This window comes from Channa argus, chromosome 16, assembly GCF_033026475.1.
Source record: "Channa argus isolate prfri chromosome 16, Channa argus male v1.0, whole genome shotgun sequence".
Taxonomy (NCBI): Eukaryota; Metazoa; Chordata; class Actinopteri; order Anabantiformes; family Channidae; genus Channa; species Channa argus.
In genome coordinates, this window is record NC_090212.1 from 8209026 (window position 1) to 8230069 (window position 21044).

The 21044-nt window shown below is 40.6% G+C and overlaps 2 protein-coding genes across 2 annotated transcripts; both read right to left on the reverse strand.

Annotated features, from left to right (window-relative positions):
* Positions 1 to 1819: 1819 nt before the first annotated feature.
* Positions 1820 to 7794, reverse strand: LOC137101342 (cytosolic 5'-nucleotidase 1A-like). The gene is made up of 6 exons (XM_067479645.1): positions 7129 to 7794; positions 6039 to 6206; positions 5657 to 5786; positions 4568 to 4690; positions 4295 to 4479; positions 1820 to 3818 (listed from the first exon to the last, which is right to left on the reverse strand). The coding sequence occupies exons 1-6, from the start codon at positions 7270 to 7272 to the stop codon at positions 3450 to 3452; spliced, it is 1119 nt and encodes a 372-aa protein (XP_067335746.1). The 5' UTR covers positions 7273 to 7794; the 3' UTR covers positions 1820 to 3449.
* Positions 7795 to 16545: 8751 nt separating this feature from the next.
* On the reverse strand, positions 16546 to 19881 carry LOC137101341 (protein L-Myc-1b-like). Its single transcript, XM_067479644.1, has 3 exons — positions 19581 to 19881; positions 18450 to 19063; positions 16546 to 17854 (listed from the first exon to the last, which is right to left on the reverse strand). Exons 2-3 carry the CDS (start codon positions 18991 to 18993, stop codon positions 17265 to 17267), a joined length of 1134 nt encoding a protein of 377 aa, XP_067335745.1. The 5' UTR covers positions 18994 to 19063; positions 19581 to 19881; the 3' UTR covers positions 16546 to 17264.
* Between the last annotated feature and the right edge of the window lie 1163 nt (positions 19882 to 21044).

Below are 21044 nucleotides of genomic sequence, written 5' to 3' on the forward strand. Positions count from 1 at the left end.
TATGCTTTAAGATGAGATTCATCACAGAACATAAGAACAAAGTTATTAAAATTTCATTAAGAGTTTGAATTAGTTTTTACTCTTCTGATATTATTATAGTTCGGTTACATATGGTTGATAGTATCCATCCTAATCCTCCTCCAGAGAAAAGCAAAAATCCACTGCCAAACCATGACAGACCACCTGCACCTAGAGTGAGATGACATAATAACATTTGAGAATTCCTAAAAACGATCTTCTAGTTATTCTAGTTTCTCTTCTTCTACTTTGGAGCAGCCTCACCAGATGTAGTTTATAAATCATATGTGACAATTTAATTATTTAACCTTTTCACACAGAAATATTAATTAAAGAATTAACTCTTTAGCAAAGCAACAATCAGATGAACATTACATTTAATGGTGGACGAACATTTAATCCTTAATGTATTAGTGAACCCTACTGGTTCTTTTTACCTCACCACTTTATTATTTTCAGCCAAGGTCACTCCTCTTTTAAAAACATGTTGTTTGTTCGTTTGTGGTTTCTGATAATTGTGTTAACAGAGAGATCAATGTCTACTAAGATATAAAGTTTTACCTATTGACTGGGCTAAAGCAAACAGGCTGGCTGCTGGAACTCTATAAAAAAAAGCAATCCAGGACATCAATTTGGCAGCAATGGAACCTGCAGCTATTCCACCTCCTGTGAAACCCAATGTGGCCAAAATAGCAGGAGTCAGGACCACCGTTGCTGCACCTCCTGGATAAGTACACAACAGAGGAAACTCTTGAGTCAGAGTCTCTTCCTATCAGATTTTATTTTTTAAATGAAACACAGAACACTGGACCAGACATGGCAATAAATAAATAAAATCGAACATAGATAAATAAGTTATTATTATCATCATAACTGCTGTCACTAGCAATTATAATAACTATAATAGTAATATACATAGAGACATGAAGTGTCCTGGCAGGGCATCTACCTTAAGCCCCCTGCTGTGAATTCAGAGTACTTTTTAAGGGAAACACTTTTTCTTTAAACTATGATGTCTTACCTGCAGATGCAACAATAACCTTACCTATTATTAAAACACAAAGAGATAATAAAAACATATTATTCACATTAAAATGCTCATTAAAATATATTTTCTAATAAACAATAACCAGTTTTATTTAATTCATAAAGGAAACAACAAATATTTTTATACTTACATATATCTTCTATATCAACATCCATAATTGCTGAGTAACTGTGAGAGCTACTGCTGAGCTCAGTGTGTCTTCATTTGATAAACATGCAGAGTAGGGGCAAGGCTACAGTGTGACGCTGTAATGAGGACATTAAGCGTCAACCACAGCATTTCCTATTTACTTATTGCTTTTGACATCTGCCAGTCAGAATTAAACCATTCACTACTAATCAGCTGTTTGACCAGTGAGTCTCTGTCTCCCTCTATCGTGAAAAGGAAGAATTGCTTTGGCCAGCAGTGTTTTAAATCTTAAACTCGTGTTTTCTAATGGGAAATGTTAACTCACTCTGCTCTCTGTATTCTAAAACCTCTCTTTCAGACACCAGTGACACCAGCGTTTTCCTTATTCATAGAGTAAAAAGTTGAAAGTGTTTTCCCCTCTGCAAACCCAAAGAAGAATAACCAAATGGTGTTTTATAGGGACAAAGACAGGAAACTATTCGTGCATATTTGTATTTTTACTTGAATCGTAAAACAGAACCGCATGACTGCATGATTGTCAGATATACCCAGAAGATTTGACATCTGTAAATACCAACGTGATCATGCTCATACACAGAACAATAAAATATCAACAACAACATATCAAAATGACAGAAAGGCTTTAATCTGGGAGACACTAAACTTTTGGCACTTAGGGAACAATTAGCATAAATATGGATCTAAAAAAATGTTTAGTATGTTCAAAAGATATCTTTGTTGTCCTGCACAGGAAACAATTTTACAAATGGAAACAAAAAAAAATACATTAATTTTACCAATATACTCTATGTGCAATCTTAAAATATACACTGATTAAACAACCCTGTGTGCACAATACATACAGTACCAACAACATTTAAGAATGACAAAACAATCCACAAAACAACAACAAGAAAAAGGCACCAGTTTAAAAAAACACCTAAACACGCAGACAAGCATGATGCGATAAAATTGTATAAATCCGAATAGAGATTCTGTATAAAGTGACTGATTGAATGTTGATGTTGCATAAATTAGCACATCCAAGCTGCATTCAGACTCCACAAAAATAGTCTCAGGAAGTCACACAGTGTTCTCTTGGTAAACTGCTGTCTTAATAAATAACTAATATTTTATTTGATTTTAAATATATTTTGATATTTTGATAAACAATGTTTACAATGTGAGGGTTCAAATATAAACAGAAAATAATACAGGGAGTTGCTGGTATGTGCATTTTCACACTGCAAATTGAAATATTTATACACAAACAGCACTAAAAAAAACTTTTTAAAAAGACAGTCGTTGTCAAGAATTTGAAAGCTGCATCTAATGTATTTATTGATTTCTTTTTGAATAATAATATTGAATTCAACAACAACAATGTTACTACAATTACTAGGTCTGCTAGTCTGATCTCTCTGAGGGTGTATATTTAGTAATAATGCAGTTATAAGTGTTGATTAAGCTGTAATAAATTGTGTTTTAATGAATCTTGGTCTAGGTCCATTGCAGCCCTTTTATCCAAGTTACACGATCAAACAGTTCAGTCAAAGAAATTCTTGGGCCTAAACTGGCAGCCCAAACATTTTTTTACCTTAAATAGTTTGCCATTGGAAACTGCTACTTCTTTATAAACAGATGTACAGAATCTAATTACCAGTGGATAAAATAACCTTTCCAGTAGATTTAAATGTTACTTACTGATATATAATATTATTCCATTCATCCATTATTTCTGACCTTATCCTGTTTATGGTCGTGTAGGGGCCTGGGGCCTATCCCAGGTGTCATGAGGGTGAGAAGCAAGCTGCACTCTGGACAGGTCTCCAGTCTATCTCAGTGAGAAAACAGAGAGCCACACAAAGACAGACAACAATTCACACTCACTTTTACACCTAAGGGCAATTTAGCATCACCAATTAACCTAACATGCATGTGTTTGGGCTGTGGGAGGAAACTGGAGTACTCAGAGGAAACACATGCAAGTACAGAGAGAACATGCAAACTCCACAGCAGGGACCTACTAGCTGCGAGGTGCTAACCACTCCAGCACCGTGCTGCCCACCCCAACATTATGTCATTAAAAAATGTCATTAATAAATAATTTACCCATATTGCATCCAGTTCGTTTAAGTATAATATATTTCAGGACAATTTTAAATAATTCTGGCAGTGACATGATCCATAGCAGCTGAATGTCGAAATTGAACACCTTTTTACTTTCTAGTCCTTCTGCAGCATCATGTCCAACCTACTTGGATGCTGAAGTCTCTGTGTCCTTGAGTCCTTTCTTGGTAACTTTCTGAGCAATCCCATAGGGCACGTGACACGCCACTGTCCCCATTTCCGCTGCCCCCTCCACATGAAACATCTGGTCATCAAAGAAGAGGTGTGGTCTGATCTTCTCCAACATGGGGCCTTTGGGCGCCCCTGCCAGAAAGAGAGCCTCATCAATTTCCAGACCCCATGAGCGCAGAGTTTTGAGGGCTCTGGTTCCAGAACTGGCTGCACTTCGAGCTGTCACCAGGTATGTCCGAATGGGGCAGTCCATCCGCTGGCCTTTTCCATAAAACTTCTTCTGCAGCTTTCCTAAAGCCTCCAGGAAGCCCTTCAATGGCCCCTGCAGGCAATATGGAGAATATAGTGACCCCACCATCTCTAATTTGCTGTTTCTACATTTACATGTGGCTTATAGCCCCTTAAAATTATAGAATAGTTAGAATGTAGGCCAAAAGTGAAAGTTTACAAAAAAAACATTGTAAATACCAAGATAGTTCCTGACATCTGTGCCATTCTTAATTTGGATGTTGTCTCACTCATTATGACCTCAATAATAAAAAGAGTAGAATTATCACCGTTTTAACAGTCTCTGAACTGAGAAATTATAACCTTGTAAAAATTCATGGCAGAGTTGCTGTATTTGATTGTGTTAGATTGTACAGGTGAACCTAATAATGTGGCCAGTGAGAGTATACGCACATGGATTTCATACTGTATAGCCAACATTTTTGATGTGATAACTTTTAGTTTTAACCGCAAATTACATTATTTTGATTCTAATCTTCTGACTGGTCACAGAGTGACTGTATACTTTACATGGTCCAGTGGCTTATTCTCGTGGGCCTTCTCATGCTCAAAGAACTTGTCCAGTCCATGAGCCTTGTAAATGCGCTCAGACTCGTCGGAAAAGAGGACGGCATCACCATCGAAGGCAACACGCAGCTGAGTCTCCGACACTTCCTTTATCGTCTCTGGAGTGAACATGGTGGCTGCAGCTATACCTGGTTTACACACAGTATTTCATACAGATGGGCAGCACATTTTCCACAGCTAAGTAATGTATGTATAGGAGTTCTTGTTTGCGCTCACCTTCCTCCAGAGCTTCTCTAACCTTGACTGGGTCAGCAGATAAGTAAAGGTTAGTGTGGTAGGCCTTCAAGTACCCTATTGGACTGTTTCCCCCAGTCATGCAGAAGCGCTCGATGAACAGCTCTGGAATTCCAAAAAAAAAAGATTTAAAAGCTCAGCAAGTGCTGCCTTCAAAGTTTACCCTAAATGCTAACAATCTGATGAAGACAACTATTCTGCATTTTCATTAAATAACAAGAAAGAAAGAAAATCAGAAGTGATCAGGGACATAAGGCCAACATTTATATATACAGCTATACAATAATTAGTTGTAGAAAAGTAAAGGTTAAGTTAGTTTGAGGAAGTAGAGACACATATTCTCAACTCCTACCATCTATGGGTCACAAATAATCGTGTGTGTGTTAACCATTAAAATAGAACCCACCATAACAATCTGTTCATCCAGATGTAGGACGGTGACCTCTTAAACTGAACAGGAATCTTTTTACATATAGGACTCATTTGAAAAAAAACAACAGGACAGGACAAGATTGTAATGTTGTTTGACAGTTCTTTTATTTTTTCTCTTATTCTGTATGTGTGTCTTTTTTTCTTTCCTCTCATTCAGTCAGTAGATAACACTGTTGCATGTGGTTACAGTTGCATGTGTGTGTGTGTGTGTGTGTGTGTGTGTGTGTGTGTGTGAGAGGGATACTGGATCATAAAGTCTCTCACCGAGTGAGAATAGAAAGGACCAGCTGTGCAGAGCAGCTAGAGAAGGATAGAGGTGAAAGCAAACAGCTCCAGTCCAGTGTCTCTCTGTGTTTGTGTGTGTGCGTGTTAGTGTCGACTTTTCATGAGCTAATAACTTTATTTGTGACAATATTCAACTATTTTAGTGTTTTATATAGCCAAAACTGTTGGAGCATTGTTGTCAGCTCATCAAGAAATGACACACTGTGACAGTGCAGCACTGAACTACCCTGAGTTTCTCATTTTTATACAAACAAAATGTTATCATACAAATCATTTGAAAGCTGCTGTGACCCCATAAAAATGCCAAGCACTGTGAAGTAAATGTTTAATTATTCATGTGTACTAATAACTCACGGTAGTGGTTGATGGTATTGATGAGTCTTAGGCCAACATATGCATGGTTGTTGGTCATAAGCACTACATCAAACAGCTCCTCGCTCTCTGGATAAAGCTCCCTCAGGCGAGTGTTTACAGCTTCCAGAGCCTGGCAACATGACCAAACGTGGATTTAGGTTACTGAAAAAAGACAATACTGTATATCTGCAGAAGGCGTGTGTGTGTGTGTGTCTGTGTGTGTGTTTGAGTGGGTTGGGTTTGAATACCTATTACTCAACCAACGCCTCCAGAGACATGATCTAACACATAACACTGTGACACCAAGGAATCACTCTGCATTGGGTTTGATATCATGCTTATGTGATTGTTCCTTCACTCATTTCACATCAGAGGCTCTGACCTTGACAAAGGAGAAGGCAGGTCCGGGGCTAAAGGGCTCTGTTTCGTGCTCCACCTGATGTTTGATGTACTCCTCCATCCCTTGCTGCTCGTAAATCTGCTGCTCTCTCTCCATGTTAAACAGGACTCGTGATGACACTGCAATGGTGATGGCGTTCTGTGGCTTGGGCTGAGAGGATGATAAGTTTTAAACATTTCATTTTTATGAAGCCAACACAAACGACTGTCTTATACAGTTTGAGCGAAAGAAGCTGTTATTGCTTTGATTGTGATACCTCATATAAAAATGAAGCCTGTTAACAATGTTAGGGCCGAGTAAGCAGCACAACACATAACAAGATGTAATTATAATAGTTTTTGTTCACATTTTGACAGATAGTTATGAATTAATTTTTTAAATTTTTTAACTTTTAAACACCTACTTGTAATATATTTTAACATTAACAAAAATCTCTTGACAAATTAATATCTATTATACAGTTTGCGTCATATTTTCCTAAACTTACAGCTAGGGCAGTTTTTGCCTCCAGCAAAACACCTAAAGTTGGAGTTATTGTAAGCTCTCTGGATAAGAAATTCACACAAGGGCACTAATATCCTCGAAAGATAATTATCCACCTGATCTGTTTCTCAGTTTCCATCTGACACAATAAAGCCTTGCTGGGCCTCTGTATCCTGTTTCACTCAAATCACAAGCAAACCTGGAAATAACCTTCTTTTGTTTTTTTGTTATTTTTTTAACCCAAGCTACAGTCTGATATGCCTGAGAAGTCAGTGAGTCTGTCTTCTCTCAACTGTCATTCATTGTGTGATGTCACTGTTGCCCACTGTAAGATTAGGTAGCTGCCAGTAGTGAACCCAAGAGTGTAAAGTGCAGAATTTAAAACATTTAAAAGCTTAAAAAGTTCAATAATTCAGCTCTAAACCGATGACAACCAGATGAAATAACTTTAGATTCACTTGTAGCATCCTCTTTAGTGTCATCAACCCAGGTACTTGGTCAAAATAATTACTGAAAGTATAATACAATAAACTAAATCATAGAACTGTTCTTGTGAGAGAATGGTGCAATAAACTGTAAGGACACTTACTGGTTTAGGTTTCCTGGTGGGGGTGGAAGGCTTCAAAACAATCTTAGCATCTTCCCAGGGGGCTAGGATGCTGCTGCTGCTGCTACCGTTTCTGGTCAAGTCATGTCCACTGACGGTCAGACTTTGACCATTTTCTAGACTCATCTCTTCTCCCACGCTCTGTCTCTCAGGACCACACTGAGTTCCAATGTGTGTCCTGATAGCTCTCGTTTCTCTTCTATCTCCCGCTCTCTCTCTCTCTCTCTTTGGCAGGAGTTTTCAAGTCCTTAGTCACTCTTGCACATTCACGATTCACAAAGTCCTAGAACACTCAGGAGATGAGATCAATCTGACTGCAGCTGCAGAAGCACTTAGCTGAATGCACTACAAAGGCCAAGTGAGAGCGAGATGTTCCAGAATAAAAGAGAAATGGAGAGATTCATAAATAGACCAAATTCAAGCTGCACCTTTTATGATGGATATCATTTGTATTATATTTCTTGTTCAGCTACTCTATTTCTGCGTGTTGCTCTCTCTCTCTTTCACACACCCTGCCAAGCCCTTCTCCATCCGCCTCCTTTTTAACTCTTTCAGTGTCTCATTCAGTGGAGCAGCAGTGAAGCACAGAATTTAATATATGTGATAATACATATGAAACAGAATGATGCTTTCTTACATATGCAGTGCATTTATAGCTGACGTAAATTGAATTTCATTTTTGTTTTAATGCTACAAATGCAATTCACGTACATTTTACTGCTTATAGTATGCTACCTTTTTTCCTGCTCAGCAGTGTGGGAAATGGACTCCTTCCTGGTTCATTTGATTCCGCCTGTGCATCTAATTATCATCTTGTTCCTTCCTCCTGTAAACCCCTGCAGGATCTTTCTAAGAAATATGAAGCAGCAGTCCCAGTTGCCAGGCAACAGCCGGGAAATCAGATCAGCTGGGACTCCCGAATCTAGGATCTGATTGGCTGTAGGGACACCAGACTACATATATAGCCCTGCAAATATAATATAAATTTGAAACAGACAGGTGATGCAGGGAACAAAGATGTCTGGGTGTTTTGTTTTAATGCAGATAAATTAATTTTAATAATATTATCAGTGTTTTAACACAACTATCAACCAATTTACCTGCTACAGACGGTTTCTGGGAAGATGATATTGAGCAGAACAAAGAACAAAGGGATGACAGAGACGGGAACTTGCCGGACACAGCTCATGACAGCTACCTTACAAAGCTAGCAAATACTGACTGGTTAGGTCTGACAAGGCTACGCAAAGTATGTACATACACATTTTTTGACACAGTTAGACACAACACAAAGATTAAGCCCATGTATTGTTGTAAATTAATATGTTTTCCAGAGACCCACACCCAAATTTTATAAAATTACAAAACAGCAGGGGTCCATTTATCTCTCCAGTGCTTCTACAGGCAGCACACACAACCAGCAATGCAAAGTGCCATTTGTGATTGTGTTCTACCAACAGACAGGATAATGTGTCTGGCTGAGAACCACATGTTCCCCTCTATGCTCTCTAGAAACTAAACGCAAAGTGCTTTTATCGATTTACTGGGGTTAGCTAAAAAATAATGAGTCTGGTATTGTTTAAAACCTTCAGAATTGGACAGGGTGGCATAAAATCCAGATTCTTTATTAAGTATTTATATTGCATTTAGATCTAAAAGTCTGAGGCTTTAGAATTCAGACTCAATTGTCTGTCCCAAAAATGATGTGGTTCAAATCTTCATTAACTGTCTCACAGTAGGAAGTTGGTGTTAAAACCTCAGTCAGTCTTTCCATGCATTTTATCCTCAGAGCCACTAGAGTGTAGTACAGGATTAGTAACCCTTTCTATTGCATTTCTGAGCATTTCACTTCCTTGTTCAGTGTTGGGCGTGTTACACAAAGAGGATGTGAGAGAGAAACTCTGAGAGAGGAAGTTGAGCTCAAAACTGGAAAATGTTGGGTTTTTAAACCATTAAACTTTGGAATTGTGTCTGCCCAGTCCAGAGGAACATTTGTGGAAGATTGAATTCATATGTGTTATTATAACCTGTTGTTGTTGTTGTCTTGTAGAATAAAATCAAGAATATTCTGTTTCATGAAAGAAAGACTGATAAAATGTGACAATAAATAGCTCCACATTATGCATAAAGACTAAATGTCCTGTCCAAAAAGAACAGAAGACACAGGAAAAACCCGAAGTTAATAGAAGTGTTTCCAGAGAAGAATTCTGCTGTATCTGTGGCAAGTCAGTTTTACATTTACCATTTACATGACCCTTAGCTCATACTTATGGGCCTTTGTGTACTTGTCTGGAACTCTGAGGGGGTTAACAGGACATGGAGACAGTTGGGCCGCACCCACTGAGCTGATTTGAATAACGCCGGCATTTGGCGGGAGGCTCAGAGGAGCCAGCCTTTCTTCATACCGGCTGTGAAACCACTCCCCTTCCCTGCTTATGCACACTCGAGTGGCGCGAAATGCTAGAGAGAAAAGAGACACAGAAACAGACAGAAAGTGGGAGATGGGCAATAGACTTTAAGAGCTTCTGCACACCTACTTTGTACTGTGCAGATGCTTTAAAAATGTATCGGAGACAGGTAAGTGTTCTCAGAGAATAGGTACAGTGAGAATGAAAGCAGGAAGACAAATCAGACCCCCCCTTCCCTGAGTTTTGGCGCGAGACAGATAAAGAGATAATGCTTTCTCAGTGGTAGACTGTGGGTGGAGACAAAAGCAGGCATGAGTAGAGCAGGCCAGAACAAAGAGGGTAACAGCCTGGACTACCCCCCTTTCTGTTATCAGACCCCACCCCCCCATTGCACAGCCTGGGGGGCTTGAGGCAAGATGGACTACTATTATTACCTTAATCATGCCTCCAATGCGACTTCTACAGCATGTTTAGCACCACCAGATTTATCATTCTTACTTACTCACTCACACACTCATGCAGTTGTATCCCACATAAGAATGGACTTTTCTTCCTTTCTTCATGTGATAACTGCTGTTGATTGTCCACCACAAAGATAAAACAAACGCATGAAGGTCATTGACTGAAGTGGCCTTACAGACCGTTAACAGTATCTGCACTGCGCTCAAGGGACATTATTGAATTTGTTGTTATTGGCTTTGAGAGGCAACAGTCTAAATTCCCTCACCCCATCTCCCAAGTCTGTTGTGTATGTAAGTGAATGGCAGCTGCCTGAGCACTAGTTTCATCGGGCAAAAAAATTCACCCATCACAGAGCAAAAAGAGCACAAAAGCAGTTCCTCTCACTTCCTGTCTCCAATTGGTTCAACATAAAAACAGGAAGTCTGTGCTGCCTGTGTGTTTCCTAGGCCTTATAACAGTGCCCCTCTCTCTCTGTTTCACACACACACACAGGCCTATAGTAGGGAAGAGGAAAGCAGGGCACTGATTATTACATAAGCTCCACAGTGGTGGTCACTCAGGCCTAGAGGACAACAGCAGTCACATTGAAAGGGTTTGTAACCACAAAGACAAACAGAGGCATCTTCACATCCACCATCCAATCACACACATTGCTGGGGTTTTGGATGTTCCTTCATTTTAGCATTTAAATGTATGTTAATGCAAATAACTCTTCATATACACTCTCACACTGCAGTAATTGGTCGGGAAATTGGCTTTTGATATGTGTGTGAAGTGGGGGGTGCTGATTAGTGAAGGTCTGATCGTGGGTAAGACAAAGAGTAGTAGAGATCTCCAGAGGCGTTATAGTTATAGGGAGGGGACAACTGAGAGGTCTGCAGGGGGTTAAAGGGGATAGGGGGAGGGGTAAAGCCTCTCTCTGAGTAGCTTGGGGGTTGGTGCAGAAGAAGGTGGGGGTTGGTGGTTCTCAATGGGGCTAAATTCAAAAGATGCAGCAAGTGTCCCAACTTCAACTGAAGCAACCTTACACCACCGAGCCAAACAATAGAACATCTGCTGGCTGACAAAGCTGCCAGTTCACCATGAGCGCAGCCATGTCTGATATACACTGCTACTCTGTGGATAGAACCCCACAGCAACAAGTTTGAACAATTTCTAAGATCACAGTCACACAGCATCAGCTTACTTCCTGTGGTATCTCTGAATAGATTGCATCATGTTAGTTTGAAAGCATAAAAAGTTGAAGTGTGCCTTGAAATGCTGAGGAAGTTAATTGTATTCGAAAGCAGTAGGGTAAGATTCCAGATAGTTTGTCAAAAAGGGCTAATAGTAGAATGTAGTATTATAATGGAGTCATGTAGGTGTATAGTAACATTATTATTAATTTGGGGTTGTGTTTGTGTCAACCTGAAGAAGGAAGGTCTTACATTCACTTTTTAAGCTCTGTGTATAGCTGCTAAATTCTCCACTATGTTCACAAAGTAATTGTTAACTTAGTCTATTCCTTGCTCTCAACTGAAAGATTGCTTAAAAAGTAGTAAAGAGTAAGTTTAAAACATCAAAGTTGCTACTCTGAAAGCAAAACAATTAGCTCAGAGACACTACAATGTTCCACAGATCTATTTTCAGTGATGTAAATAGTTCTTTTTTATTGTTAATATAAAATACGAGTCGGAGCGGCTTTGAGCATTATTATTGCTCTCATTTTAGGTATGATGAAGTAGCTTAATTCAAAAGAAAGACAGAGGGATAACAGGAGGCCAGAAACCCATCCTCACTTATTTCCCTGTGTCCTAATCTAAAATAAAGTTGGCCTTTGTTTCTAGTCTCCCGCCCAAACCATCTCATGTACAATGTTGGCTATGTATGTGTAACTGCTGGACTGTCCATCCTCAGCATGACTGCGTTATAGGCCCAGGTCAGAGAGATTGTCCCGAGCAACAGACAGCTCACGCAGCACGATGGTTTGAAGATCTTTTGATGGATTCATTATAATCAGAGCTGTGGTGTGTCTTGGTCCAGATGGCAGTGGTGTTTACACTAACGGGATTAGGATTAGCTCTAGATTAGACAGGCGAGTTGAAAGGCTTGCTCCACTGACGTGACACGATTGCCGAGCCCCGTGTTAACCCTGCTACATTTGTCTGAGATATTACTAACCTACAACAGAGGAAATAGCTGTTGGCCAAGGAAAAGTGTGAGAAAAGTGCTCGTCAGAAGGCTCAACTAACACAGCAAACGTCTTAATGCTGGAGGTGCTGCTCAGCAACTGATTAACACCTAGGGTGTTTATTTTGCTTTAAGGGAAACAATTTGTTTAACTTACTAAGGTTTAAAGCAAAACACCGGTCAGCCAGGACCAGATGTATCCAGAAAGAGGGGAATACATACACCCTGTTCCAACTGAATCATCTGCGTTATGTAACGCTGGCCTTCGATGGGGAGGGTGAGTGACACATAGAGGGAGAGAAACTGAACTCAGAAGACTGACCTAGATCAGCAAATGGTAGTACCTGAGGGGAGGGCAGGAGCCAGCAGATTGCTTTAGAGGGGGGCAGTGGGGAAAGAAGAAACGTGGAGAGAGAAACAAGAAAACAGAGAGAGAGGGGCAAACAGGGTGTAACATAATGTTATCTTCTCATATCAGCCTACTCATGTGGTTGTTCTGTGGTAGTCTCACAACCTTGTTAGGATCAAATGGACAGTGGCAGCCCCGGCTGGGTTTTAGTGACACAACCAGGCTGGAATGTGGATCTGTAGTCACAGAAATAAAGGACTGCAAAAAGAGAAAGTTTCTACAAGCATTTTGTTTGTGTATCTCTGTGGCTGAGTGTGTGTGTGTGTGTGTGTGTGTGTGTGTGTGTGTGTGTGTGTGTGTGTGTGTGTGCGCGCCTGCCTTACAAGCAGATGTGTTTCTGCATCTGTTCCCGCTTATGTTTTCCTCATCTTCCTTGACCGTCAGCTACTTGAAAATAAATAAAGGGGAAGGGTGTGTGTTGAGTGTTGAGTAAGAATGGGATGACAATGAGTCCACTTCTCCTGTCTCCAGCATTGTGATTATGCATATGGCCACCCGAAATTTGTCCTCATAAACTGAACCTGAAGCCTTCTAATGGGACATTATTCAGTTCCACAGCTGTTCATTCTGACACAGGAGGTTATTCTAAGATAAGCTGTTTCTTCTCCATCTACAGCATATTATTATTTAGAGATAAAGGGTCAGTTCAACCATGCTCCTAGAATCACAAACCAGTGTAGTGTATGGTCTGTTTCCTCCTTTCCCCCACTGTGTAAATAAGCAGTATATACACGACAGGCGAGACACAACCAAGTTCACATGGTGGAAATATTGCTCAATGTGCCTGTGTGTGTTTTTTGTCTTATAAAGAGCAGAGGTAGGAGGTTCAGCCACAGCTACAGCTAGGGGATGTTAACAGTTGCGAAAGTTTATCCTCCCACTTTCCAGAAACACAGATTTACTTTATGATGAGTTGCTCAATTAAGAGCCTGTTTAGGTAAATTGCAGTAACCACACAGTGACATTTAAAACTAAAGATTCACACTCATTTAACCTCACTGGTATCAATGGTTTATCAACATGAAATTCCAGAGCAGCAAGTATGACTAGTAGTGTCTCTTTTTTTGGGAGACTTGCCAAAGATAAGATGTGCTCATTTTGTTTTGTGTTTTTCAAGCACTATTCACAGGTTGAGCCATTGTTCAGAGTTAATGTACTGTACATGAAAGGTAACACATGCACAAACATACTGACTATGCAACAGGCCGATTAGCACACAGCTATGTATAATATAATTCATCATTAAGCTCTATTTCAGTTACTTAAAGGACTTTCCTCACTGATCTCATACACTCATACACACCTAATATAATCCATTTGAATTAATCATGCAATTAACCCATTAATCAGGGGGGCCAACTATTCATTCAAATGTTTTTTTGATACATGAGGGCTCCGTGCTCTGTTGAACTGTTTTGCAGTTACTTGTTTCTAACAAGTAGCTGCTTTGTAAATGCCATTACATGCAACGATGAAGAAGTGTATAGACCGAAAAAGAAAAGAGAAGATTAATGGAATTGCGTGTGTGTGTGCATGTGTGAGTGTGTGTGTGAATAAAGAGCATGTATAAATCAGTAATGTTTCTTTCCACCCACCCAAATCATTAAATTCTCCACAGTCCCACCCTGATTGTACTAAACACACACTTCTGTCTGACTAGTTAAGCTGTCACATCCTGTCTTTTAGACCTTTATTACAAAAGGAACGCAAAACCCACAGATATTTAGTGCAGGGGACAGCAACTCAAAGCTTACTTTATAGAGGATAATAAAGGCAGCCTGCATGTGTGGGAGATTAAGACACATATGTTGTAAAAAGGATATAGCCATGGTATGAACATGTGTGTAAAAGTGATCACACGTGCCCTGTGTGGATGTTGCATAAGCTTTAGAGCTGAAAATCTGGTCCAACAAGTTAACTGCCAGAACTCAGCATCCTTCAGGACAAGGAGATCTCATTACCTCATTGTCTACTTCAGGAAAACACTTTTGTCAAAAATGACCAAACAAAAACTAACCCAGTGTTTGTGGTCAACATTAGAACTCATTGTAAACCTCAGTGCTCTGCTTTTTTATCTTTTTAATTTTAATTGGCGATCACACCTGCGAGCTAAGACAATTCTACTACAGTCTATCTTTGCAAAACTTATTAAATGAAGGCAAATATGTGGTAGGGATTTTAAGAACATGTGTTAGTGCCCAAAAAAGTGACGACATTGAAATACAATATGTGTCCAAACACCAGCAATATTCTCATTTGCATCTGCAAGAACACACAACGAACTGTTTACAGGTTTTTGTTTATCCTGAAATTAATGACCAACTGTCTTTGAAACATGACTGCATTATTACTTTATTAACAATCCCATAGATTACAGGGCTTAATTATTGATTTCCTGTAGATACATTTTTATAGTTGGAAGGTGACAGGAAATGTATCAGACATGTTGCTCCTATCTTGTCCAAGACCTGATATCTGATTTTTGGTTTCACTTCCTGATGTAGTATACAGTACAAACAGCACAGCAGCTGCAAGTGAGGTTAATAAAAGGAGTCATCTGTTTACTGTGACCCATCTTCATCACAAGTTCACTCAGATTAGTATTACATGATACAGTGGCTAACTGGTTTTCAGTTCACAAATGAAATATGAGTGTTACAAAGCACTGAGTTCTGTATAAATATTAGTTTCTTATTCAAATTTTGCAAAGGCAGCAGTGCAGTGAGGAGTTCATACAATCTATTGTGTGTACAGGTCATTTAACTCTCCCTGCCTCCTGAGACCAAATGCAAATTTCTAAAGGAAATATCCAACTGTGCCAGAAAACCGTGGCCCCTGGGCTGCAAATGGGGCCCAGAGAGTAAACAGAGGCAGGTGAAACACCAACCAATCCATAACAAAGGCCATCGACATGTGAGACGGTTGGAGCTCAGGGTGTGCCTGGCTCGTCTGTCAGGCTGTTCTTGAACCAAATGGTTAAGTATATTAATCAACTTACTGAAGCTCAAACCTGACTCATCAAGCCTTGCAGAGACTTGTTGGTAAGGTCACTGTGAGGGCAGCAGCATCATACAGGAACTCACATGCATGAATTTAACTGACGTTCAGTTTTTCTGCTAGCGTACAGATCGTTTTTGTGATTCCATAAATATACCTTTACTAGGTTGTTCTCTGCTCTCATTACTCAATAGCCCGTCTGTGGAAGGACAGACACCCACAAATTACATGGACCACATAGCAAATATTTATAGAATAAATGTCAGAATTTCAAACTTCAGGGACAAATTAGGGACAAAAAGGGCCATGTGTCAAAGTATGTACCAATCATTTCACTCTGATTGCATATATACATGCACATAGCAGTTCACACAACCCCTGTCTCCAAACCTTGGGGACTGTTCTAAAGATACCGATTGTATGCATGTGTGCGTAACCTACTTCAGAGCACATCAGGTGCCCAGCATGCAGCAGCCACTGCAGAGGGGAGGATCTGCGACGATATCACACACACACTCAATTCAAGGGCAAGTCTCAAGGACAGGCCCAGTCTAACCTTCTGCAGAGCAGCAGCTGGTCAACAAGGCATGCTTGTTTATGTGACAATACAGCAAAGTTACAACAAGCAGGGGAAATCAAGCAGTTGGCTCTTTTTGAGCCAACAAAATCTGACCTAATTTACTGAAGGGTTTGTGATCGTTGTTGTGTTTCTGGTGAGTCACTACCACAACCACATGTGGTGAATCCTGTCCACACTAGTAGGATAAATCTGTCATGTGTTACGTTGAAAGCAAAGCATCACTTCAGTGCCAGTTTTCATTTGGTTGCCATGGAACCTTACAGAAGCTGTGACTGCAATATTGAGATGAATCCAAGGTCAAAATGTTCTAAGATAATGGATATTCATTTCATGTAATCCACAAACTTCCACTGAATGTTAAAAAAGAAAAAGACTTGTATGAAAACACATTATAAAATTTAATGTTGCCATTAGCATGCTTTACAATCCAACAAAAATTAGAAGCAATGAAATACCAAAGTGACATGTGAATATAAAGTACAGCAGTGCAACTTGTCCCTTTTTGTCAAATTTTCCGATTTTCTTATCAAAATAGAGGCTCCTCGGTGCCCGGTGGCATGTCATACAGAGGAACAAAGCCCGGTGACAGCTCTTGATTCTGTTTGTCACCATCAGCGATAAGCTATTATTTACAGAACAATTTGTACATCAAACAATCACTCATGCAAAACCAAACAAGTCGGGAAGCGACTCATTCATACTTGTGTACACAGCACACGCCATTAAAAAGACATTTCATACAACTTTCACACACATGCTGAAAGTTACATATGTTCACTGTCACACAGGTCAACCATAAACTCATTTCCCATCACAGCATACCAGGATTGTGGTCATAGCCATAAAAAATGAATTCATTTATCCCTCTTGTCCAGCAAGCTGTGTAAAGGAGGGAGAAAAAAAAAACTGGTTCATAGGCCAGCAAAGTCATTGGAAGCCCCAAGGAACATGAAGGTATTCCAAACTAAATTCACAGCTATTTACAAGAGGCGTGTTATATAAAAACTGTAACTTCTCATAAGTCAAGTAACTTGAGAGTAAAGTTCTTTACTGAGAATGAAGCAGTTTATTTAAAAGCATGCTTGTCTGTGCCTCAAGAGCGCTTCAATTCAGATATTCTGCGGAGAAGGTACTGCTGTCTGGATTTGAGGCGTTTCTTCTCCTGGAGCTGCCGCTTCTCCCTGCCATGCAACTCCATGAGATACTCCGTTGCCTGGGTCAGGATGGCCACCTTAGGAGTCTTGGCTGACTCCAGGCCCGGGATCTCATCCCGTAGCGCGAGGAAACGGGACCTGAGGTCATTTCTCCTCTTCCTTTCTAGGAAGTTGTGGTTCCGCCTGCGATCAGTGTCCTCTGTGTCAGAGTTTTGGGGGCTCTCTGAGAAGGAGGAGACACGAGCCAACTGCTGAGCAGATGCTGTGCATGCACGCTTGCTTTGAGGCTCTTCCTCATAAGCCTCATCTTCCTCCTCCTCATCCTCAGGTTCTGGCTCACTGTCTGGGGAGCGGGCAGCATAGTTGTGCTGCTGCCTGTGGACAGAGATGTGGAAGCGTTTGGGGCAGGGGTCTGCACGGACTGTGATGGTGACTGGTTTCCTGACATTCATCAGCTGCACTCGACTCTGTTTGTTCTCCACAGTGACCACATCGATTTCCTCTTCATCATCATCATCATCATCATCATCTGTAATTTATCAGTACACATAGATGTTACAGGTAAGATGTTTGAATGGTATCTTTTGCACACACAAACAAATCTGCATTTAGAGAGTCGTGCCCACTCAAGCTTCAACTAAACTGACAATAAAGCAGTTCATTCCTTAACCAAGCCTGCAAATCACCACTAGTCTGAGGGGACAGGGTAGGAGCTGAGGTGTTAACAGCAGTGATCATCAATACCTTTGTCGCTGATTACTACTAATTTCTCCACAATTCAAACTCTTACTCTCGCTTATGAATTATTAGGACTGAGCTACCTTGTCTCTTTACCTCGCTCTAATGCAACACAGGGAGATACAGAAAGGGGAAATTCAAATATAAGTGAAGGGGCGCGGTTTTTAAATGACCGCATGGGTGTTTGTAGCATGTAGTATGGAGTATGTTGCTTATTGTCAAAGTAAAAATCCACCTTTTAGGTGACACACTGACCGTGCACCCTGCTGCATCACAGCCAGTTATGCAACAGCAGCCCAGCTTTCCAAATTATGCGCGGTTAGAGGGCAATATAATCCTAAAGCAGGGGCAGGGTGGGGCGATTTAGAGCATGACTGCTTCCTTACCAGAGGAATCAGAGCGAGACTCGGAGCCAGACGATGCCGGCTTCCTACAGCTGCTTGCCGGGAAGGTGAGAACAGCAGTCGGGTCGACGCAGTCCGTCGCTGAGGCTGTGAGCGCACCACCGGGCGAGACGCACTGCGTTTTGCTCGGTCTCACGGAGATTTGGGCCACCGGAGAGACACAAGTCTGCGCCGCAGCTAACCCCTTGCCGTTGACCTTCTCCAACTGCTTACTGGCAGAGAAACTACTCCACATGCAGTCCTGGATGATGATGGAGCTGAGGTTACCGAACAGCCCTCCAGTATCGGGGATGAAATGACCATCGCCCTCCTCCTCCTGACCCAGCACCTTGGAACGCCAGCTGAGCTTGTCTCCCTGTGAGAAATGCAGGGCAGCACCACTCAGAGTCCGGGTGGGAGACATGGGAGGGGTGGGCAGCAGCTCAAACTTTTTCCATATGTCCTCGCTTGGTGCTGTTGACTTGTAGAAATCCTCCTCAGTGTCGTAATTATCGAAAAAGTAGTGCTGGTAATAGTCGATGTCCATGTTTCTAGCAAGTAAAATCCTTATTCCCAGGGAGGATCAAATGTGGGCACTGAAGAACAACCTGCACAACCTGAGGGGAAATATCAGTGATTAGCGGTTATCTTTTTTAAAGTAGTTGCCATCAGATGTATGATCACATTTCAAGTATCCCTCTAATGCGCTACTGGGATATCACATCCTCCTAACAGCCTGCCTTCTACAAATGGGACCATATTAATAATTGATTACGTCTTGCGGATGCTCTCTGTGCAGTGATGGACTCAAACTATCAAGGCACAAAAGCTTATTACACAATCTAATAATGTTTTACTCGTAAACTACAATTCATGGCAAGTTCTGAATGGAGATGAGTAGAGTAGTAGGGTGTGAGACACCCGCAGACCTAGCTTTGCGGGACTGTCTTGCGTAAAAGCAGCACATCAGGCTGCATTTCCTGTAATGTAGGGAGCGCTTTGTTCCACCGAGCAGGCTGGGGAACCAGCAAAAGCCGAAAAGTGGACTCCCACTTAGTCACCGAGTGGGTTTAAAGCCCTTTCGGTGTTCATTTCAAACTTTTAATAGAAAAGCACTAGAATAAAACTACTCACCGGCTCTCCTCTAAATCCCAATTGCGAAAATCAGGTCATTGAAAATCCCCAAAAAGCCAAAGAGCAGAGTGTCCACGGTCCAGTGAGATCAGAAGGAGCAAAGCTGTTCTGGATACAAGAATGTACTGTTTCGACGCAGTCTGGTTTAGGTGAGTTTAGAAAAGGAAAGAAGCCGGAGTCCAGACAACAAGGTCTATAAGCCCGCCACACTGTGTGTAAAAGAGTGCCACACAGTGCGTTTTTCGCGCCAGTGAGATATCCTGTTATAAGGCGATAAAAGAGCAGGGAGGAGCCTTCGAAATATCTGCAGCGCTAGATCCGAGTCCGCCTCTATATTTGCATCAGAGGCGTCGGGCGCGCACAGCCCCGCCTCGTCTCCGGCCCCTCTTAAAATCACAATAACTGACATTTAACAGCAATATTATAATTACTGCTATAGATAGAAAGAATAGAAAATAGAAGCTGTTATTGTCATTACTGAGCAAATTTTTACATCTTACAATGAAATTCAAATCTGCATTCAACCCACCCCCCTGGGGGGAGCAGTGAGCATCCACAGGCTCCCACAGGGAGACTTCTGCATCCCAACCTGAGGCTCTGAACCAGTAGTATTAGAAGGTGAAAATATTTTTGTATAAAAAAATAATCGGTTTGTTGAATTACGGTAAGAATAAAATGTTAAAACACCTCCGATTTGCAATAATAATACCACCTGCAATTAACTACATCGTGCATAACTGCACATTTGACTGTTTTATTTGCTCTTTCTTTTCTAGCAATGATATAATATTGTTTAACTCGCCGAAGGCTGCAATAATAAGATCCACTTTGAGCTGTGGATCTTAATCAGTGTGAAACAGTTCTGTCACATGAATGCATCAGTGATAATTCAATTATTTTATATGCGTGAAAGAATTTGTGAATTGATTAAATTAATCCACAGAAAATAATTTGCAACTTAAAGTAATATTTAAGCAAAACAATCCCTTATTCTAGTTTCAAAATTTTAGGGTAGTCTGCTTTTCTGCTGACTGAACACAAACAACACTTAAAGACATCATCTTACTAAATTATAATGACAGTTCTTTAGTATTTTCTTACTTTTATATCACTGACAAGTTTTCTGCCAGATGTGTATTGGAGTGTAATTTTGACTGAAAGTATGATACATAATATTATAACACATAATCAATTGTGTCTGCATAATCTGTAATGTTTTAATCATTTACGTGTGTGTAGATTCTAATATTATCTAATAATATTAGAATCTACACTACTCTACTGAAGCGAATTCTCTATTTCCATCACAGCCTGCTAATACAGTATATCACATTTCACTACAACATAACAATCAATTTGATAAAGTCAGCGATGCATTTGATAAACTAGTCACTCTGATGTCATCATTGCTCAGTCTCTGCCTGCAGGAGACAACACTGTGATCCTCATCCTGACACAAAGCTG